At 49.5% G+C, this 19577-nt stretch overlaps 1 protein-coding gene across 1 annotated transcript in view; it reads right to left on the reverse strand.

Annotated features, from left to right (window-relative positions):
• Nucleotides 1-11344, reverse strand: part of WNT9A (Wnt family member 9A) — a 59433-nt gene extending 48089 nt beyond the window's left edge. The window contains exon 1 of the mRNA XM_028750730.2: nt 11135-11344. Within this exon, the coding sequence (XP_028606563.1) occupies nt 11135-11244 (110 nt within the window). The 5' untranslated portion in view covers nt 11245-11344. The remainder of the gene's footprint in view (nt 1-11134) is intronic.
• Nucleotides 11345-19577: the final 8233 nt, after the last annotated feature.

Consider the following 19577-nt stretch of genomic DNA (forward strand, 5'->3'; position numbering starts at 1 on the left):
TACATAATCACTCTCCTTTAAAACACACAACTGTTTACGGTTAAGAACCTTGAAAATCCCAGTGGGCACATCACCTAGTGAAGACCCTATCCAGGCCCGCCAACCTACCCCAGGAAAGAAAGAAAAGAGGACCACCTGACGCAGCATGCTTCTCACCCAGTTGCCAACACAGTCGAGTTGCCAGACAAGCAGCATAGCTTTGGGCTGACACCATCTCATTAACAGGCAACCATGAAAGATTTGTCCCGCTGCTCCAATTCCTGGATAGGCCACACATTTGGAAAGGCCAAAAATTCTTTGCTCAAAATAAAAGAGAGGGGGAAAAAACTTTGGGGTTGCTGGAGATTAGCCCCAGCTGTCTCAATTGCTTCGGCAGACTGTGAAACAGAGCAGCGGTGGCTCAAGCAGGCCGCTTCACCCAAGTGACATCTGTTTAACACGGCTGCTGGTGCCCTGGATGCACAAGAGCAACATTAATAGCTGCTACTAGGAAGGAGTCTCGTTTATCAGGATGCTGTGAAACAGACAGGGAGGTTTGCCTTAAAACTGCAGAGATCTCCAGGCAGACAGATCGCTTTGCTTGTGAAGAAGAAGAAGAAGAGTTTGGATTTGATATCCCGCTTTATCACTACCCGAAGGAGTCTCAAAGCAGCCAACATTCTCCTTTCCCTTCCTCCCCCACAACTAACACTGTGAGGTGAGTGGGGCTGAGAGACTTCAGAGAAGTGTGACTGGCCCAAGGTCACCCAGCAGCTGCATGTGGAGGAGCGGGGAAGCGAACCCGGTTCCCCAGATTACGAGTCTACCGCTCTTAACCACTACACCACACTGGCTCTGACTGATGTGTTACATCTATTAGAGAGCTGCCATTTACCATGTCAGGCTATCAATCCATCATTGCCTACACTCCCTGGCTGTGGATCTTCAGGATTTCAGGCAGGATCTTTACCTGGAGATGATGGGGATCAAACCTGGAACCTTCTGCACTCAAGCAGATTCTCTACCACTAAGCTACACCTCTTTCTCAAGCCAGGGTCCTCCCTTGTCCCAAATGCAGGCCCCACTTACACACATACCTGCTACTATGATTATTTTCTATACCACCCTCAACCTCTCCATTCTTAAGGAAATCAGCCCTGAGTGCTCACTGGAAGGACAGATCCTGAAACTGAGGCTCCAAGACTTTGGCCACCTCAGGAGAAGAGAAGACTCTCTGGAAAAGACCCTGATGTTGGGAAAGATGGAGGGCACAAGGAGAAGGGGACGACAGGACGAGATGGTTGGACAGTGTTCTCGAAGCTACCAGCATGAGTTTGACCAAACTGCGGGAGGCAGTGGAAGACAGGAGTGCCCGGAGTGCTCTGGTCCATGGGGTCACGAAGAGTCGGACATGACTAAATGACTAAACAACAACAACAGCAACAGCAACAACAAACCACCCTCTATCCGAGGATCACAGGGTGGTTTACAATATAAAAACATAAAAAGTACATAACATAATAACAGACTAAAACAATGCCCCACCCACCCACACATAGATTGTTTAATTAGCCAAAAGCTCAGGAGAAGAGGAATGTTAAACTTTAGGAAGCAGATACCCTTCCACCAAACTACATCCCTGGCCTGCTCAAGTTCCCGACTGGTCCACTACTGCTCCTCTTATCTAAGGAATTCTGTGCGAAGAGAGGTGTAGCCCCAACAAACTGAAGCACCTCTCATTTAATCTCATGGTTAATAAGGGCTTTAAAGCTCAGCGGGAAAGCACCTGCTTTGCAGAGATCCTATACCCAACGGCATCTCTGGGAATCTCCCCCACCTGACAAGCCCCTGCCAGTCAGTGCAAGATGGGCCAAAAGTCTGCCTTGGTATAAGGCAGCTTTCTATGATGCTAGTCTGGAGAAGGGCTGTGTGGCTAAGGCTGTGTGGTTCAATCTCCAGGTAGGGCGGAGAAAGAGAAATCCCTGCCCAAAACCCTGGAGAACTGGTGACGGTCAGGACCGACAATAATCTAATGTGGCAAGTTGGCTTCCTCTGCTAAGAATGGAGTTCTGCTACTTTCACAAAGAATTCCTTTTCTTGATTGGAAGGAGGAATCATCTGCAAAGAATACATACCAGTGGCACTGTAGGATCTGGAATGATTTTACCACGGGGCTGTACGCAAGCAGATCACATTGCCCGCCCTGAGACAGGTTAAGTGCACCACACCTAAGATATCTCCCCTCCTACTACAATCTACCAAGAACCAGGACTGGGTTTTTGTTTTACCAACCTCTGCTACTTGGGTTGCCTCCTCTTCCTTTAACCAATCTCTTAGAGCAGGAGTTTTGCATGCAAGAGGGTTCAGTCCCTGGCATCTCTCATTGAAAAAGAACCAGGCAGAAAGTGGCAAGAGGGGCAGGAGGGACCACACATCCCTACCCAAGATCCTGGAATGCCGAGCTGATGCCAGGCAGAGTAGATGCTCTAGGCTTGCATTAAACGAAGTGGGGGCCCACCACAGAGGAGGGGGAGCAGAGACGTCACCTTGCCAACAAAGGTCCGTATAGTTAGAGCCATGGTTTTCCCAGTAGTGATGTATGGAAGTGAGAGCTGGGCCATCAAGAAGGCTGATCACCGAAGAATGGATGCTTTTGAATTCTGGTGCTGGAGGAGACTCTTGAGAGTCCCATGGACTGCCAGAAGATCAAACCTCTCCATTCTGAAGGAAATCAGCCCTGAGGGCTCACTGGAAGGACAGATCCTGAAGCTGAGGCTCCAAGACTTTGGCCACCTCATGAGAAGAGAAGACTCCCTGGAAAAGACCCTGATGTTGGGAAAGAGGGAGGGCACAAGGAGAAGGGGACGACAGAGGACGAGATGGCTGGACAGTGTTCTTGAAGCTACCAACATGAGTTTGACCAAACTGCGAGAGGCAGTGGAAGACAGGAGTGCCTGGCGTGCTGTGATCCATGGGGTCACAAAGAGTCGGACACGACTAAACGACTAAACAACAACCACCGAGACAGCCCTGCTCTTTCTAGCTACCAGCAGAAGATCTTTGTGGCGCTTCTGAGGGGTTTTTTTTATTAACAGACACGCCGCATCTCCAAGCACCACAACACCAATCCAAACCACCTGCTTTCAGTTAAAGGGTGGAGGGGAGAAAGAGAGAGATATCAAAAGTTTCAAGCACAAGACTTCTGCATCAGGTCAAGCTTGGCTCTCTGCAGTCATAGCACTTTGTATGGAAATTTGTTTTCAGCCGCAGAACCGAACACAGTCCTTTCACACAGAAGTCCACTCCTGGTTAGCTTTGTCCGTTTCACCGTCTAACACGAGAGGAGAGAGATCCCCTGAAGATCTACCCGCAGATCCTGATCCACCTTCTGCCCATGACTGCCCTATGAGTAGCCCAGGGTTTCGCTAGCAGGGTCTCCACTTGAAGAAACAAAAGGGTGCTTAGCTTCCCCAGCACAGTCTAAAGTAGGACAATTCAGCTGGCGCAACCTATACAGGCAGACAGAGGCTTAAGGAAAGCTGACATGCCAACAAGACTCACTGGAAAAGAGCATTGAGCACGTTGCAACAGCTGCTGCTGCTGCTGCAGGCCAAGCCAAAGACTGGGGCAGGTGCTGCAGACAGCTCCTGCATCATGGCCGTCGAAACCACACACACATTGCACAGCACAGAGGAGGGCGGCCTATTCCACTCGCTTTAAGCTTTATCAGGAGATTCTGGGGCAAGGTCTATGACCATCCCTCTTAAGATGGTAAGAAGAACCTGCTGGACCCATCTAGTCTAGCATCCTGTTCACACAGTGGCCAACCAGATGGTTGAAACAACAGAGATCCGATTGGTTTCTCCCAAGTAACCAGCACAGCTTCCCCAAGCATTTCCTTTCCGCTGTGTCCAATATTTTGCTGCTGATCACACCAAGGTTGGGTTACCAGATGTCCCCGGTTGCCGGGGACAGTCCCTGGATTTGCAAATCTGTCCCCGGGAAAATCTGCTCCCAGGCTGGCTCCAGGCTGCTGACTGCCACTGCCAAAGGGGAACTGGGGATGTTCGGCGGTACAGATCTCCTAGAAAGCTGACTTCTACAAACTCAGTCCAATGAGCTCAGCATTGTTTCTACCAGAGATGGGGACCGAGAGCCCCCCACTCTTCCTTGTACACCCATTAGCCTTTGCCGGCAAGGGCAGTGGTCCAGAGTGATGGAAGACATTGTTGAACCAGCCTGGAAGGACCGCAGGATCCACCTCCCGTGTCTACACTAGCTAGGAGAGGTTCTTCCCAGGTTTCACACTGGGGTCTTCTCCCCAGCCCTCCCTAGAGATTCCAGGGACTGAAACTGGGTCCTTTTGCATGCAAAGCAGATGTTCTACCATTCAGCTATGGCTACGTCAAACTGCCTTGAGTCAAACTGCCTTGAGATCCTTGGAAGAAAAGGCAGGGATATAAAGATGTAATAAATGGCAAAGGGAAATGCACGGAAAACAGATTTTGGAACATGCTCCAGAACTCTTCACATTTCCTGCATCTGGACCCTAGTACAAAGAACAAGTTCCCCTTCTGTCAGGATTTTGTGGATTGTGGCCAAGGGAATTTTACTCAGAAAGGACCCACTAAAATTAATGAACCTAAGTTAGCCATGCAGGAGTGTTTTGGATTCGAATACTGTCAGATACAGCCCTATGACTCCTGGCACATGGATCTCCTCCACCACTGCACCTACTGGGACGTCAGCAGTGGACTGAAACATCTACAGGTGTTCTTGCAAAACTATCACAGCCAGAAACTGCGGTCTGCTGCTCGCCTATCAGCAGTAAAGCGTATCATTCAGCTTCAGAAACGGCACCAGATTGCTGTGCCCTCTGGAACACATGCCTTCTACATCAGAGTGAGGTTTGTCTTAGCCCAGCCTTCCCTTTCTATCTGGCACCAGTTGCCTCTGGAAATGAGCTGCATAAGACATAGTGATGATAGCCACCCTCCTTTTCTAACATGAGATGAACTGCTGCCAACACTGGAGGCCCCCAGTGACCTTGCCTGGGCTAATCCAGAAACCATCTTCCTAACCAACTAGGACTGTTGAATCCAGTCAATACTGAAGCTCATACAATACAGTCAAATATTTGCAAGTTGATTGACAAAGGGTGATTTCCTCAGCTGCTTACACAGGGAAAGTCGTAAGAGGCAACAGTTACAGATGTTTGGCCAGACTGTCCCCTACACAATTACCACCAGGTTCCAAGGGACACTTCCACGCAATGTGTTCCAAGCAGCTGTAGCCAGAACAGATTTGGTGGAAACTGCAAGCATCCTCGCAGCTTGCTCGTTTCTTTACAAAGCATCTTCCAAGAGGCAACGTCCACGTTAAAAACACACTTTGCCATAGCCGCCAGCTTTCCCAAGCACAGAGGATGTAACTTGCCCCAAGTTGTGATGAGGACCTGCTCTGCCCAAGGAATTCTACACAGTCATCATGCAAAAGCCTTTCCCAGTTCCAGCTCCATCACCCAAAAACCTCCTGCCTTCAGTACTCTCTGCCCGCTCTACCATGCCATCCCATCAGCCTAGAACTGCCTCCGCCTTTTATTCCAAAGGCCTCATTCCAGCAAGAAGCCTCCATAGCCTTCATCCCACGGCAAACCCAGGCCCGAAGAACATAAGGAGAGTCTGGTGGCCGATGGCCCATCTAGTCCAGCACCCTGTTCTCACAGTGGCCAACCAGATACAGGATGCATTGCAATAGTGTTTACTCACATCATCCCATGGCAATATCTCCACTTCTCCCACCCCTCCATTCTTAGACACCTACCTCACTGCCTGGGCACTTATTTTTCCAACCCTGGTCCTCGCACAGTTGATGCTGCTGCTGCGATATCCAAGACAACTCAAAACATTCTTGCCTGACATTTCGTCACACCGTGTTGTGACCAAGAACAAAACCCAGCAAGAGGCAAAGCAAAGAGAAGGAGGCTTGGTCGCAAGCGGATCAGGACCTCACAGTTTTCTGCTCCAGCCACAGGTGCATGAGGACAATATCAGAGCCCAGCTAGGTAAAGGTAAAGGGACCCCTGACCATTAGGTCCAGTCGTGACCGACACTGGGGTTGTGGCGCTAATCTCGCTTTACTGGTCGAGGGAGCCGGCGTACAGCTTCCGGGTCATGTGGCCAGCATGACTAAGCTGCTTCTGGCGAACCAGAGCAGCGCACGGAAACACCGTTTACCTTCCTGCTGGAATGGTACCCATTTATCTACTTGCACTTTGACATGCTTTTGAACTGCTAGGTTGGCAGGAGCAGGGACTGAGCAACGGGAGCTCACCCCGTCACAGGGATTTGAACCACCGACCTTCTGATCGGCAAGTCCTAGGCTCTGTGGTTTAACCCACAGCGCTAGACCACGCTAATAGTTCGCTGGGTCTGTCCATCCCCAGCCTGGTGCTGGCTGAAGCCAATGGGTGCTATACTCCAAGACTTCCATAGGGCACCAGGCTGGAAGGATGGACTTAGTCTAATGTCCTGCTTCTGCCTAACCACCAGAGGTATTTGGCTTCTGCCTAACCCCACAAGCAGCACATGAAACCACCAGCCTCCCCCATCTGACAGCCTTCAACTGTGTTATAAACACTGAGCAAAGTCAAGCCTTCTGCCTGCAGTGGAGACCTTAATGGAGGCCTTAACATTTCTGCAGAACAGTCTCTCTCTAAAGGCATGCCCTGAACACCCATTAATGCCCATGCCTGGTGTATTAAGTGACGCTCTTTCCCTGTGGGTTTGCAATGCACCCATGCACATCAGCCACACTGCAGGAAGCCCTGCAACGCCCTGGGTTCCCCTGTCACTCTGAAAGGCATTGCACACATGAATTAAGTGGCCTTTTCAACATTCTTGCATGTGGAAAGGATTCAATGGGCAAGTGCCATGCTCTGCACCCATGCACCGATTCCTGCACTGCAGGGGATTGGACTGGATGACCCTTGGTGTTCCTTCGTGGAATGGTAAAGTTGGAAGGGACCCCCAAGGGTCATCTAGTCCAACTCCCTGCAATGCAGGAATCTCAGCTAAAGCATCCAACTTCTGCAACTGTATGATAAGCAGATACCTATTCCACCATATGTGGCACCCAGACTCCTCTTGTCCATGCAGAAAGAGATCCGTGCATGGTTGTTATGTGCCTGCACGCACAAAGACTCAGGAGTGCTTCTTTTCCAGGTATGATACTTGTCGGGAATCCAAAACACCCATTAAGCATCGAGGTTTAAGAGGAGGCAAGCGATGGCCACGCTTCAAGGAGAGGACCTCAGCAGGTTGAAGAGGTGGAAGTTACAGAGGGAAGCAGGTTAAAGCAACCTCCTTGCATTTTATTTAATTCTTTCTGCACTAAAACAGAAACCTCATCTTGCTATGGTGCTTGTGGGCTGGGGGGGGGGGTGAGAGGCTGGCTATTTGCCTCCGATCCCAGCCTACAGAGAATGGATCCTCCCAGAGAGAAACAAAATAAATAGAAATGAACAAGACGAGGGGAGGGAGGGAGAGTGCAAAAAGAAACTTTCCCATGAAAATATTTTATTTTCTTAGAGAACAGGATACACCTGCGAGTCTTAACACCAGAGGGTAGTTGGGGGTGGTGGTTTTTTAAAAAAACCTTAATTCATGGATTAATGGACCCCTCTGCTGGCAGGAGCCAGAACTGCACTTAAAACCATCCGCTCCCCACCCCCTTCAAACTAGAGTGGTTTTAACAAGTGGTAAGGAAGGTCAACTTTTTACAACTGCATCCAATTGCTCCAATTGCCATCAGGCTTAATTAGGAGTAGGGACAGCAAAACACAGAGCCACAGGGATGCTTTTGATCAAACAGGAACAGATTGGGCTTCTCTTTCAAACTTCATTAAAACAGGGGAAGATGTAGCAAGTCTTTGGCGGATGGGGGAGTAAGGAGGAGAGAGCAACAGCAGCCACAACAGGACACCCAGCACGCAATAGTTTTGCTCCTTTTTTCCTCTCCGGTGGGAAGGATCTGAGATCAGAAGAACAGCCTTTCGACCTATGACAGCTCCCCACCCATTTTGCATTTCCAGAAAGGAAGCTGCAGAAATCAGAGCAGGCACACAGAGGAGGGAGGATGGGGAGGGACTCAGACATACCAGCTCAGAAGGGTGGGGGACATACTTCCAAGACAGGCCGGTGAGGCTTTTTTTAAAAAAAGGGGGGGAGGGCACTTTCCCAGACACAGAGTCTTATGAAATACAGGAAGAAGAAAAGAAACAGCTTATTCTCGCTGTTCTCTTTGATTGCCTGCCCACCAAATGCCAGAGCTTAGAAACACATGGCAGCAGTAATCACTATAGCTGGGGCAGGGTGGGAGAGAGAAGGAGCCACACACACACACACCAGGGCAGCAGAAACGCACATTCCAGACCCTGCAATTGCATCTCGACAAACGCGTTTACAGGAGCCTTGAAGCCCCTTACAGCAGAAGCTTCATGCACCAGTTCTGCAGCATCCTTGTACACCCCTGATGACTGAAGCTCATTGTCACAGCTGGCTTCCAGTGCAAGATCTCGCAGACTAAGTGGTTAAGTTCCGCCATCTCCTTAGTGGAGCTACCTACCATTCTCAAGCAAAATGCCTCCCACCTGTGAACTCCAGGTGAGCAACAAGTAAAAGAAATACTTTGGTTTTTCTTGCAGAAGCCTGTTCTTGTAAGCCACTGCAGGTAGATATGGAATCAGAAGGCTATATCCTTGATTGGCCTGTAGGGTTGCAGGAAAACCATGCATCTGGCAAAGTAGACTGTTGCCTTCTACGTTTGTTCTACAGGGAGCCAATTTAGCCTCAAAAGGTAGCACAGCTCCACAAGCCACTCCAGCCTACTGCTATAAGGAACAACCAGCATGATCCATCCCATAAATAAAATGTATCTTGCCATTTCCTAACAGAGTCATCTGTAAATTGCACGGCCAGCAAAAAACTCACAAGACACAGAAAGGAAGAGTGACCACAAACATTTAAAACCGATGTCAGCTTGCAGAACCCAGGCTGTTGCCCACCACTAAACGCCACGGAAAAGAAAAATAAATAGAGGGCGTGCAGATCAGCACAATGTTTTATAGCAAAAGCAAAAAAAAAAAACCCTCTCACCTCACTCTTCCAAGCCTGCTCAGCTTCCAGGGAAATTCAAGGCAAGCCAAGCAATGGATATTCTTCCAAAGTGCAAAGCGGAGCGAGGAAAGAGCTCAACAAACTGTTCCCAGCTGACAGCCTGGAACTTCAGACATGAAGTTAACGTGGAAAAGGGATGCAGTTCAAGCAAGCCAGGAGACATGCCTTGAGCAGAAAGGCCAACTCGCCACCAGCAGCAGTGAGACTCAGGCCAATTCCTCAAGACCAGCCTAATGCCAACTTAAAGCAAATCCACAGAGTTTAAACAGGTTGACATTGCCATCATCTTTACCCAGGACAAGTCTCATGAGTCACACAAGCAGAGGAAGGGAGGGGTCATTGCTAGAATGCCAAAGTAGAAGCAAAGACCCAGCCCCCTTAAGCTTTGCCACTTCTCCCAAAAACCCACCACTTTGACACCGGTAGCCCAGGAACAGCGTATTGTTCTTATGCAATCTACCGAAGATTTTCATTGCAGGGTGAGGAACACACAATACAATCTTTGGACATTTCCTAACACACATTTAAGAAGACTCAATGTGTCTTCTTTGGAAAGAGCGTCAGAAGGGGCTACACAGGTAGTTTGCAAGGAGGGGAGGGGAGACAAAAATTGTGCATTTGTGTTTCACACCCACCCACCCACCCCAAGAGAGTCGCTTGGTTCTGCAGGGAAAGTGGCACCCCCAAATTACTCCTCTCCCACTTCCTGTCCCTTCCAATTCAATGCAATCGGATTTTTAGAAGGGTGACTGCGGGGAACAAGTAATCGTTTGCCACTTGTTGGATGCACCTGACCCCAAATAATTTGGGGAGGGGGATAATAAAGGAGGGGAGGATTGGTCTACATAGCAAACAGCCCTGGAGAGCGAAGACAGGTGGTTCAGGTAAGAGATTCGTGCAAAGTGCAAACCCCTCATCCCTAAACATTCCTACTGGGCAGGGAGGGGGGGGGTCTGCAAAAACTTTGCCGGGAGATGTGGTGGGCTTTGGGTGGAGAGAGGGGGGAATACTGAAAAAGGGGTTTTAGTAAGGGGAAAATACAGACTGCATAGAGGCTGGGTTGAGCAGCCTGCAGGAGATTTTCTTAGGCAGTATTTTGGAGCGGTGCGTTTTACGCGCCGGAGAGAAGCGCTCGCGGGTCGTCCAGCGGGCAGGGACGCCGCCGGAGCGAGCGAGCGAGCGAGCAACCTGCCGCTCTCTGCTGGAAGGTGAAGCGGGATTATGGGGCACACCTAAGGGAGACAGAGGCAGCCGGATTGCTGCCAAGTCACGCAGGGGTGGGGGTGGGGAGGGGGCACAGCGGGCGCCCTATATGAAAATGGAAGGGAGAGAGAATAGGGAAGGGCGTCGAGGCTTTGGCTTAAATGCAAAACCTCAGGGTTTGCAAGCAACATGTTGGAGAAAGGGTGGGCTCCCAGAGGAAGAGGCAGGATCGACGGTGCGGTGATGGGCGCACGCCACGGCTGCGAGGGGGAACACTGCTAGCAGGTTGTTGTGGGGTGTGTGGGGCAGAGGAAGGCACGAAGGTGAACTTGCAAAAGACAAGCCCCGTTTCCAGGGAAGCATTTTACGAACAAATAAAAAGCGGACAGCGGGTTTGCTCTGAAGCAGGCCCCTCCCAGGTCGAGGGCGCTTTACTCGCGAGGAAGCGCGCACAGCGCTGCAGCCCCAGCCACCACAACCAGATCTCGCTCCCTTTGCTCCTACCGGCCCCCGAATACCCAGCTGCGCTTTACTTCCCACGAAGCGCAGCGTCACTTGCGCGCGGGTGAAGCGCAGCGCGATCCAAAGCCAACCGATCCCGGAGCAGCCAGCGGCGGCCCGGGGCTCGCTTCCTCGCCAGCAAAGCGTCGCAGCGCCACGCGATCGCCGGCTGCAGAGTCCGACCCCGCCGCGTTACCTCTGGAGAGGAGATTAGGGGGGTGTCAGATAAAAAGCAGCCCCCCGAGGTGAGGCAGCCGCGCCCGCCGCCGACTTACCCGAAGTAGGCAAGGGACGGTCCCGGGGCGCCGGCGAGCAGCAGCACTAGGAGCGCGCAGGAGGCGGAGGAGAAGAAGAGCCAGCGGAGCAGGCGGTGTCCATCCAGCATTTTGCTGCGGCGCTCGGGCTGACCATCTCGTTCCTTCCCCCGCGGAGCCGGATCAGCAGCCGGGCGGCTGGAGGCGGCCGCTTTATAGGGAGGCCGGCGGCGGCCCGAGCCCAGCTGCGAGCCGGGGGCGGGGCCCCGAGCAGGGAGGCGAAGGCCGGGGGCGGGGCCAGGAGGGGAGTCCCGCCCCCTCCGCTACGCCTCCCTCCCCCCCACCCTCCGCGCGCTCCGGGCGGAGACCGGCGCAAAGGAGGCAGCGCTGCGCTCGGGGAGAGCGAGGCGAGTTTCGGGTCCTGAGCTGAGGACGGAGAGGTGGATCCGGGAAGGGGGAAAGTCGATCTTCGGCCAGGGCAGCAGCAACTGCTCTCTGGAACTCCCCGCCTGTTGCCCTGCTGGCTTCGCAGCCTGCCAAAAACTCTCCCCAACCCCCTTCCGCTTACGCATCAGGAAGAACTTTCCAATGGTAACTTACCTGGCAAGGTAATGGACTTACCTGGCAAGGTGATGGAGTTGCCTTTGTTGGAGGTTTTCCAGCAGAGGTCGGGGGGCCACCTGCCAGGGACTCTCCAGCAATGATTAGTGGGTTGGACTGGATGACCCGAAGGGGTCCCTTCCAATTCTGCAATTCTGTGTGTCCAAGCATTTGGAGGTTTTTAAAAAAACAAAACAGCAGCAGTGGATTTTGTCTATATTTTGATGCTTTTAATATGTGCGCCGTTTTTAAGAGCCTGTCATTTTTTTAAAATGACAGATTTATTTACTTACAGCATCTATTTATTTATTTTACTGAAGGTATACAGTGGTACCTCTGGTTGCGAACGGGATCCGTTCCGGAGGCCCGTTCGCAACATGAAAAGAGCGCAACCCGCAGCAGCATGTCTGCGCACGCATGGATCGCAATTCGCCACTTCTTCGCATGCATGTGACGTCATTTTGCGTGCATGCGCGAGCGGCAAAACCCAGAAGTAACCCTTTCCGGTACTTCTGGGTCGCCATGGGATGTAGCCTGAAAGAACTTAAAATAAAGTGGACGTAACCAGAGGTAAGGGACCCCTGACCATTAGATCCAGTCGTGGCCGACTCTGAGGTTGCGGCGCTCATCTCGCTTTATTGGCTGAGGGAGCCGGCGTACAACTTCTAGGTCATGTGGCCAGCATGACTAAGCTGCTTCTGGCGAACCAGATCAGCGCACGGAACCGCCGTTTACCTTCCCGCTGGAGCGGTACCTATTTATCTACTTGCACTTTGACATGCTTTCGAACTGCTAGGTTGGCAGGAGCTGCGACCAAGCAAGAGGAGCTCACCCCGTCGCAGGGATTCGAACCGCCAACCTTGTGATCGGCAAGTCCTAGGCTCTGTGGTTTAACCCACAGTGCCACCCGCATCCCAACCAGAGGTACCACTGTATATATATATATATATATATATATTTCCTCCATGGAGCTCGAAGTGGTGTATTTTGCTTCACCTCATTTAATCCCCAGAACAACCCCATGAGGTAGGCTAGGCTGAGAGGCAGTGACTGGCCCCAAGTCACCCAATGAGTTTCATGGCTGAGCGTGGATTTGAACCTGGTTCTCTCATATCCTAGTTCTACACTCTAACCCAGGCTTCCTCAGCCTCGGCCCTCCAGCTGTTTTTGGCCTACAACTCCCATGAATCCCTAGCTAGCAGGACCAGTGGTCAGGGATGATGGGAATTGTAGTCTCAAAACATCTGGAGGGCCAAGGTAGAGGAAGCCTGCTCCAGATGTTTTGTGACTACAATTCCCATCATCCCTGACCACTGGTCCTACTAGCTAGGGATCATGGGAGTTGTAGGCCAAAAACAGCTGGAGGGCCAAGCTTGAGGAAGCCACTACACTGCATCATGTTATCTAACCCCCTTACAGGTATATTTTTGGGGAGGGGTTTAATCGAGCACTGAGACCTCCAAGTATAGGGTGGTACATAAATTCAATTAATAATAATAATATATTGTATTTTCTTTGCTGTTTTTATTATAGGTTTTTCTTTTTTTGGCATTTATATCTCACCTTTTTTCTCCAAGCAGCTCAAAATGGTGTACATGGTTTTCCTTTCTCTCCCCAATTTAATACCCGTGTGAGGCAGGCTATTGGCTGAGAGCCAGTGACTGGCCTAAGATCACCCAGTTAGCTGCATGGTCAAGTGAAGATTTGAACCCTTTACATTCACCTGGATACGTGCATGTGGAAGGTGATTAACAATTAGGAATAATAGCAATTAAATATTGCATAAAATCTTGTGTGGCAGCGGCTGTTGGGGGAAAGGAAATCTCAAGGCAGCTTGCAGATAAAATAAGAACAGCTAAAAACATAGGGAAAAAACTGTAATTAAAAACAAAAGCAGACAGACAATCTCAACAGAAACAGCATGACCCTCATTAAAAGTGGGCAGTTCCCAAAAACCTCTTCACCTGCCAGCAGAAAAACTGTGCTGTGGGTGACGATTAGATTAGGCCTGCTCTGCAAGGCCACCTAACAGAGTGAAGGGGTAGAAATATTGAATGCTCCCCCATATCTAGAGAAGAAGGAAGCGGGAAAGTTCCTTGACAGTTTAAAGTTCATAGAATCATAGGTCGAACTGAAGAGTTTGAAGGGACCCCAAGGGTCATCTAGTCCAACCCTCTGCAATACCCATCCAATTTGTAACCAGACCAGACCCTGCTTAGCTTTGTAAATCTGCTAGCGGTTTTATTGCTGCGCCAATAAGAGGACAGCTCTGTTTCCTGCTGTGCTAGATTTCTTCTTGCAGGGAGGGATGTTTTTGTGGGGTGGGGAGGTAATCAAGGAACCGTTCAGAAATGGAATCTCCCGAGACAATGCATGTAAACTGAGAAAATCTTTAATGAACATAATTTTTTAAAAAGAAAGAAATGGAATCTCCCCACCTGCAGCCTGGTGTGAAATCGTTTGCAGAGTTTGGACCCGGTTTATTCATTAAGTGGCTTCATTTGCAGCATGTTTCATTCATGGTTGCTAGACACAATGACTATGCTTTTCCTCCACAGTCAAGAGGCTGCTTGCTTCTGAATAGCAGTAGCTGGAGACCACAAGATATTTATTTATTTATTCATTCATTCATTTATACATACATACATACATACATACATACATACATATGGGACATACATATGAAATGCGGGTGGCGCTGTGGGTTAAACCACAGAGCCTAGGACTTGCCAATCAGAAGGTCGGCGGTTCGAATCCCCCCAATGGGGTGAGCTCCTGTTGCTCATTCCCTGCTCCTGCCAACCTAGCAGTTTGAAAGCACGTCAAAGTGCAAGTAGATAAATAGGTACCACTCCAGCGGGAAGGTAAATGGCATTTCTGTGCGCTGCTCTGGTTCGCCAGAAGTGGCTTAGTCATGCTGGCCACATGACCCGGAAGCTGTACACCGGCTCCCTCGGCCAATAAAGCGAGATGAGCGCCGCAACCCCCGAGTCGCCCACGACTGGACCTAATGGTCAGGGGTCCCTTTACCTTTACCTTATACATACATACCCTGCCCATCTGGCTGGGTTTCCCCAGCCACTCTGGGCGGCTTCCAACAAAATATTAAAAATACATTAAAACACCAGTCATTAAAAACTTCCTAAACATGATGGCGGAGCAGACCCCTTCAGGATCACACACTTGGTACATGGCTCAATTCCTGTATCAGCTGTCACTATTACAAAGGAGGACAAAACCAATGGCGAGAGATCTCTTTGGAGACATCCACATCAGCACAGTTTGGAACTGCTACCACAAATTGGGCAGTGATATATTCAGAGGCCACCTCATGAGAAGAGAAGACTCCCTGGAGAAGACACTGATGCTGGGAAAGATGGAGGGCACAAGGAGAAGGGGGCGACAGAGGACGAGATGGTTGGATAGTGTTTTCGAGGTTACCAGCATGAGTTTGACCAAACTGCGGGAGGTAGTGAAGGACAGAGGTGCCTGGCGTGCTCTGGTCCATGGGGTCACGAAGAGTCGGACACGACTAAACGACTAAACAACAACAACATATTCAGAGGCATCCAGATTATCGCAGTTTGAAACTGTTTGGTCCACCAGCTGAATTCAAAACAGTGTCTGATGGCATTAAAGCACAGGCCAAAATCCACTCCTCAGTCTTGGGAACAGACCTACCTAATTGGGCAGCAATATTTCCAGAGGCATCTGAAGTGGCGGAGTTCAGAATGTTTCGGTCCACCATATTGATTCAAAATAACATGCAGTATCCAAAAACTGCCTCCTCCCTCTCGGGAACTACCGTATCAGGTTTGGTCATGGTATCTCAACGGCGGCAAGAGTCTTAACAGCACAAGGATGGAGGAATGAGGAAATCCCGACTAAAGAACTGTGGCAAGAGAAACTGATGGACTACGCGGAATTGGCAGAATTGACACATAAACTACGTGACAAGGATAACTGTGATTTTAAAGACGAATGGGAACCTTTTACGAAGTATTTAAAGAAACAACAAAGTGAACTGGACTCCTTGGCAGGTTTTGAATAAACACAAAACTTTATTGGTAACATACAGATAGATAAATTGAGGATCTTTACAATTTTATAATATGCAGAGAATAACATGTGTTAAGAAACCAGAGAGAGGAACTGAGGGAAGTCAGGCTGGGGTGGAGGGTGGGTTTTTCTGAAATATACTCGGAGTCAAGAGTGGATTTCATGCTCTTTATTCAGCTCATAGTGGTGAGGAAGAATGGAAGTTCCCCCAAAATATCTGCTTTATATACATTATTTACACAATGGGTTGCACGTGATTGGCTAATTCCAGAATTCTCCTGTAGGCCAATCAGGCTGTGGATTCACTTCCATCTGGAGCTCGATTGCGTGGCTCCTGCAGACCAATCATACTGCTGCATTGTTCTAGGACCAATCAGACTGCTGCATTTTGGATCCTATTGTTCTAGGACCAATTTGACTGCTGCCTTTTGGATCCTATTCAACTCAGTACATAACATTTTCCTTTTTAGGGGGCGAGAGGGGAGGGGGGAAATGGCGGGAATGTGGATGGCGTATTTTTAATAAATTGTTATGTTGAAATCCCTAATAAAAAATATTTATTTTAAAAAAGGGTTTGGTCATGGTATCTCATGAGGCTCTGCATGCCTGGCTATGCCTCTCTGCCTCCCTCTTTCTTCTCTCACCATAGAAGGCCAGTTCCCAAATGTTGGTATCTACCAAGAGGTCATGACAGAAGATCCAGCAGGTTCTTGTATTGCTGATTGGTCTCCTCTCGCCCTGTTCTTCCACAGGCCCTGCGTTACTTCCTATTCACAAGAATAGCTTTGGATTCTGCACTACGTGACTGGAGCTTGCTCCATGGTAAAGGTAAAGGGACCCCTGACCATTAGGTCCAGTCGTGACCGACTCTGGGGTTGTGGCGCTCATCTCGCTTTATTGGCCGAGGGAGCTGGCGTGCAGCTTCCAGGTCATGTGGCCAGCATGACTAAGCCTCTTCTGGCGAACCAGAGCAGCGCACAGAAACACCGTTTACCTTCCCGCCAGAGTGGTACCTATTTATCTACTTGCACTTTGATGTGCTTTCGAACTGCTAGGTTGGCAGGAGCAGGGACCGAGCAACGGGAACTCACCCCATCGCGGGGATTCCAACTGCCAGCCTTCTGATCGGCAAATCCTAGGCTCTGTGGTTTTAACCCACAGCACCACCCGCGTCCCTTGCTCCATGGTATCCTCTTGAAAAAGAGGGAGAAGAGAAGATGGGGAGAGGGCTCTTGCACTCAGATCCTGCTCGCTGGATTCGCACAGGCATTTGGTTGGCCACAGGTTGCTGGATGGATGGGCCATAGGCCTGATCCAGTGGGCTGTTCTTTAATCAGTTGTTCATTCCCAGCAACTGGTATATAGAGGAATTCAGCCTCTGACAGTACTTGGCAGAATCCCATGCCAAATCTTTACATCCATAGGCTAAATTTTCAGAGAAGGAAATAGAGGTCAATGCCACCTTCCTTAACAGCCCCCGCACTTCAGACTTTTCTCCTTCCAAGAGGAGCATGCATTTTTTTTTAATTTCTGCATGCCATGCGGTTGTGAAAGGATGGTACAGGCAGCCAGCAACCCAAAATTAAAATGCAATTCATTTTCGGAAAACAATATCGCCCTGTTTTTGGAAGCGGTCCCTCTCTGTGTGCCTGGAATTCAAATATTTGTTTCCTTTACCAAAAAGAACTGAAAGGGTCTCAAATATTTAACCTTTCAGAAATTTGCTATTGTGTGCTCAAAAAAGAGAGGTTTGCCTCTTAAGATGATTAGGCGTAATTCAGTTTGAACGCACTAATTTGATTTAACTCTAGGATTGCTTTCACAGGCAATCCTAGGGTGAATGATTAACGATTTGGGCTGAACAAACTCCACCTGGGCTGAACTTGCTTCTGATAGATTTTTGAGCTGGCGCAATTCACTTCAGCCTGATTTCTCTTCAGATTGTGTCGGGCGGCCTGTCTACACTGGTTCCCCTTTGTTGGATTTAATTTGATCAGGTAACGCAGTGGCGTGGGCCAGGCTCACTCGGCCAATAGCTGAGCTTGATCGGTTGCCTGTTTAAACCAAACATCCACGCAATCCAGTATCAGCCACCAACAAATTCCACAAAGGGTAGCCTGACGCCTACATCATCAAATCAAAGGTGTGTCGTCTGCTGATGTCTTGATCTGTGGCATTGTTGCAACGGAATTGGTTTCGGAATCTCAGGCATCCATGCTTGCTCCATTTTAAGGAAGAACTTTGGGTTAAACGTAAAATCTTCCACTCCGGGGCTTGAATTTGTTTGGTTCGGGGGGTGGCGATAGTTTGTTCATCCTTGTTTCTCAGTTTGATCCTTTAACATGGTTTTGTATGTTTTGTAGTATTTTATGCATTGTGACTTGCTGTTATTTTTATTGATTAAAGATTGGTAATTCTTTGTTGTGGCTGATAAGTGTAAACCATTTAATTATTATTTGCTGGTGTCTAATTATACTCTTCACAATTAGATTCTGGTAGTTGAATGTTGCTTTGTCTGATAAAAGTTGTTTATTTTAAAGTTATCGTGACTTTTTATATTGGATCAGATTGTTGCTGTTTTTTGTATATGTTGGAAGCTGCCCAAAGTGGCTGGGGCAACCCTGCCAGATGGGCGGGGTATAAATAAAAAATGTAATAATAATAATATAAGGTCCTCGTACAGCTCATCAGTGGATAGGGCTGATGACACAGATGCTGTTCAAAGATGTGGGAGGGCTCTGCTCACTTAGAGCCTAGGAATTGGAAGTGGAGGGGGTCCTATAGTTGTTGAATGCTGGGGGAAGTGTATAAATCCCAAGTCAAAAATAAGAACTGGATCAGGCCAGTGGCCCATCTAGTCCTGCATCCTGCTCTCACAGTTGCCAGCTGGATGCCCCAATGCATAGCCCAAAAACAGGACCTGAGTACAACAGCATTCTCCCCACATCTGGTTAGAGGAGAGGATAGTCAGTGCAGGATTTACGTATAAGCTAAAGAAGCTGTAGCTTTGGGCCCCAATCTCTTGAGGCCCCCTAAAGGAAAAGAAAACCTGGATTCACATTTGCAAAATACAGTCATACCTTGGGTTACAGACGCTTCAGGTTGTGCGTTTTCGGGATACGGACGCGCTGAAACCTGGAAGCCGAAACCCAGTCGCGCATGCGCAGAAGCACTAAATCACGCTTTGTGCATGCGCAGAAGTACCAAATAACAGATGTGTATGCAGATGCGATTCTGCAGGTTGTGAACATGCCTCCCGCACGGATCACGTTCGCAACCCGAGCGTCCACTGTATAAGATAAAAAAGCAAATAAAATAAATCCTACATACAGCAACAGTGTTTTGTTTTGTTTTGTGTTGTGTAGGCTCCTATGATATAATTCATGGGCCCCGCCTGCTAGCCTGCTCCCTAAAATATCACTGGTTTGCTCATTTCTATATACAGTGGTATTGGGACGCGGGTGGCGCTGTGGGTTAAAACTTCAGCGCCTAGGACTTGCCAATTGTATGGTTGGCGGTTCAAATCTCCGCGGCGGGTTGAGCTCCCGTCGTTCGGTCCCAGCTCCTGCCCACCTAGCAGTTCGAAAGCACCCCTAAGTGCAAGTAGATAAATAGGTACCGCTTTATAGCGGGAAGGTAAACGGCGTTTCCATGTGCTGCGCTGGTGCTGGCTCGCCAGAGCAGCTTCCTCACGCTGGCCACGTGACCCGGAAGTGTCTCCGGACAGCGCTGGCCCCCGGCCTCTTAAGCGAGATGGGCGCGCAACCCCAGAGTCGGTCACGATTGGCCCGTACGGGCAGGGGTA

This window comes from Podarcis muralis, chromosome 12 (assembly GCF_964188315.1).
Source record: "Podarcis muralis chromosome 12, rPodMur119.hap1.1, whole genome shotgun sequence".
Taxonomy (NCBI): Eukaryota; Metazoa; Chordata; class Lepidosauria; order Squamata; family Lacertidae; genus Podarcis; species Podarcis muralis.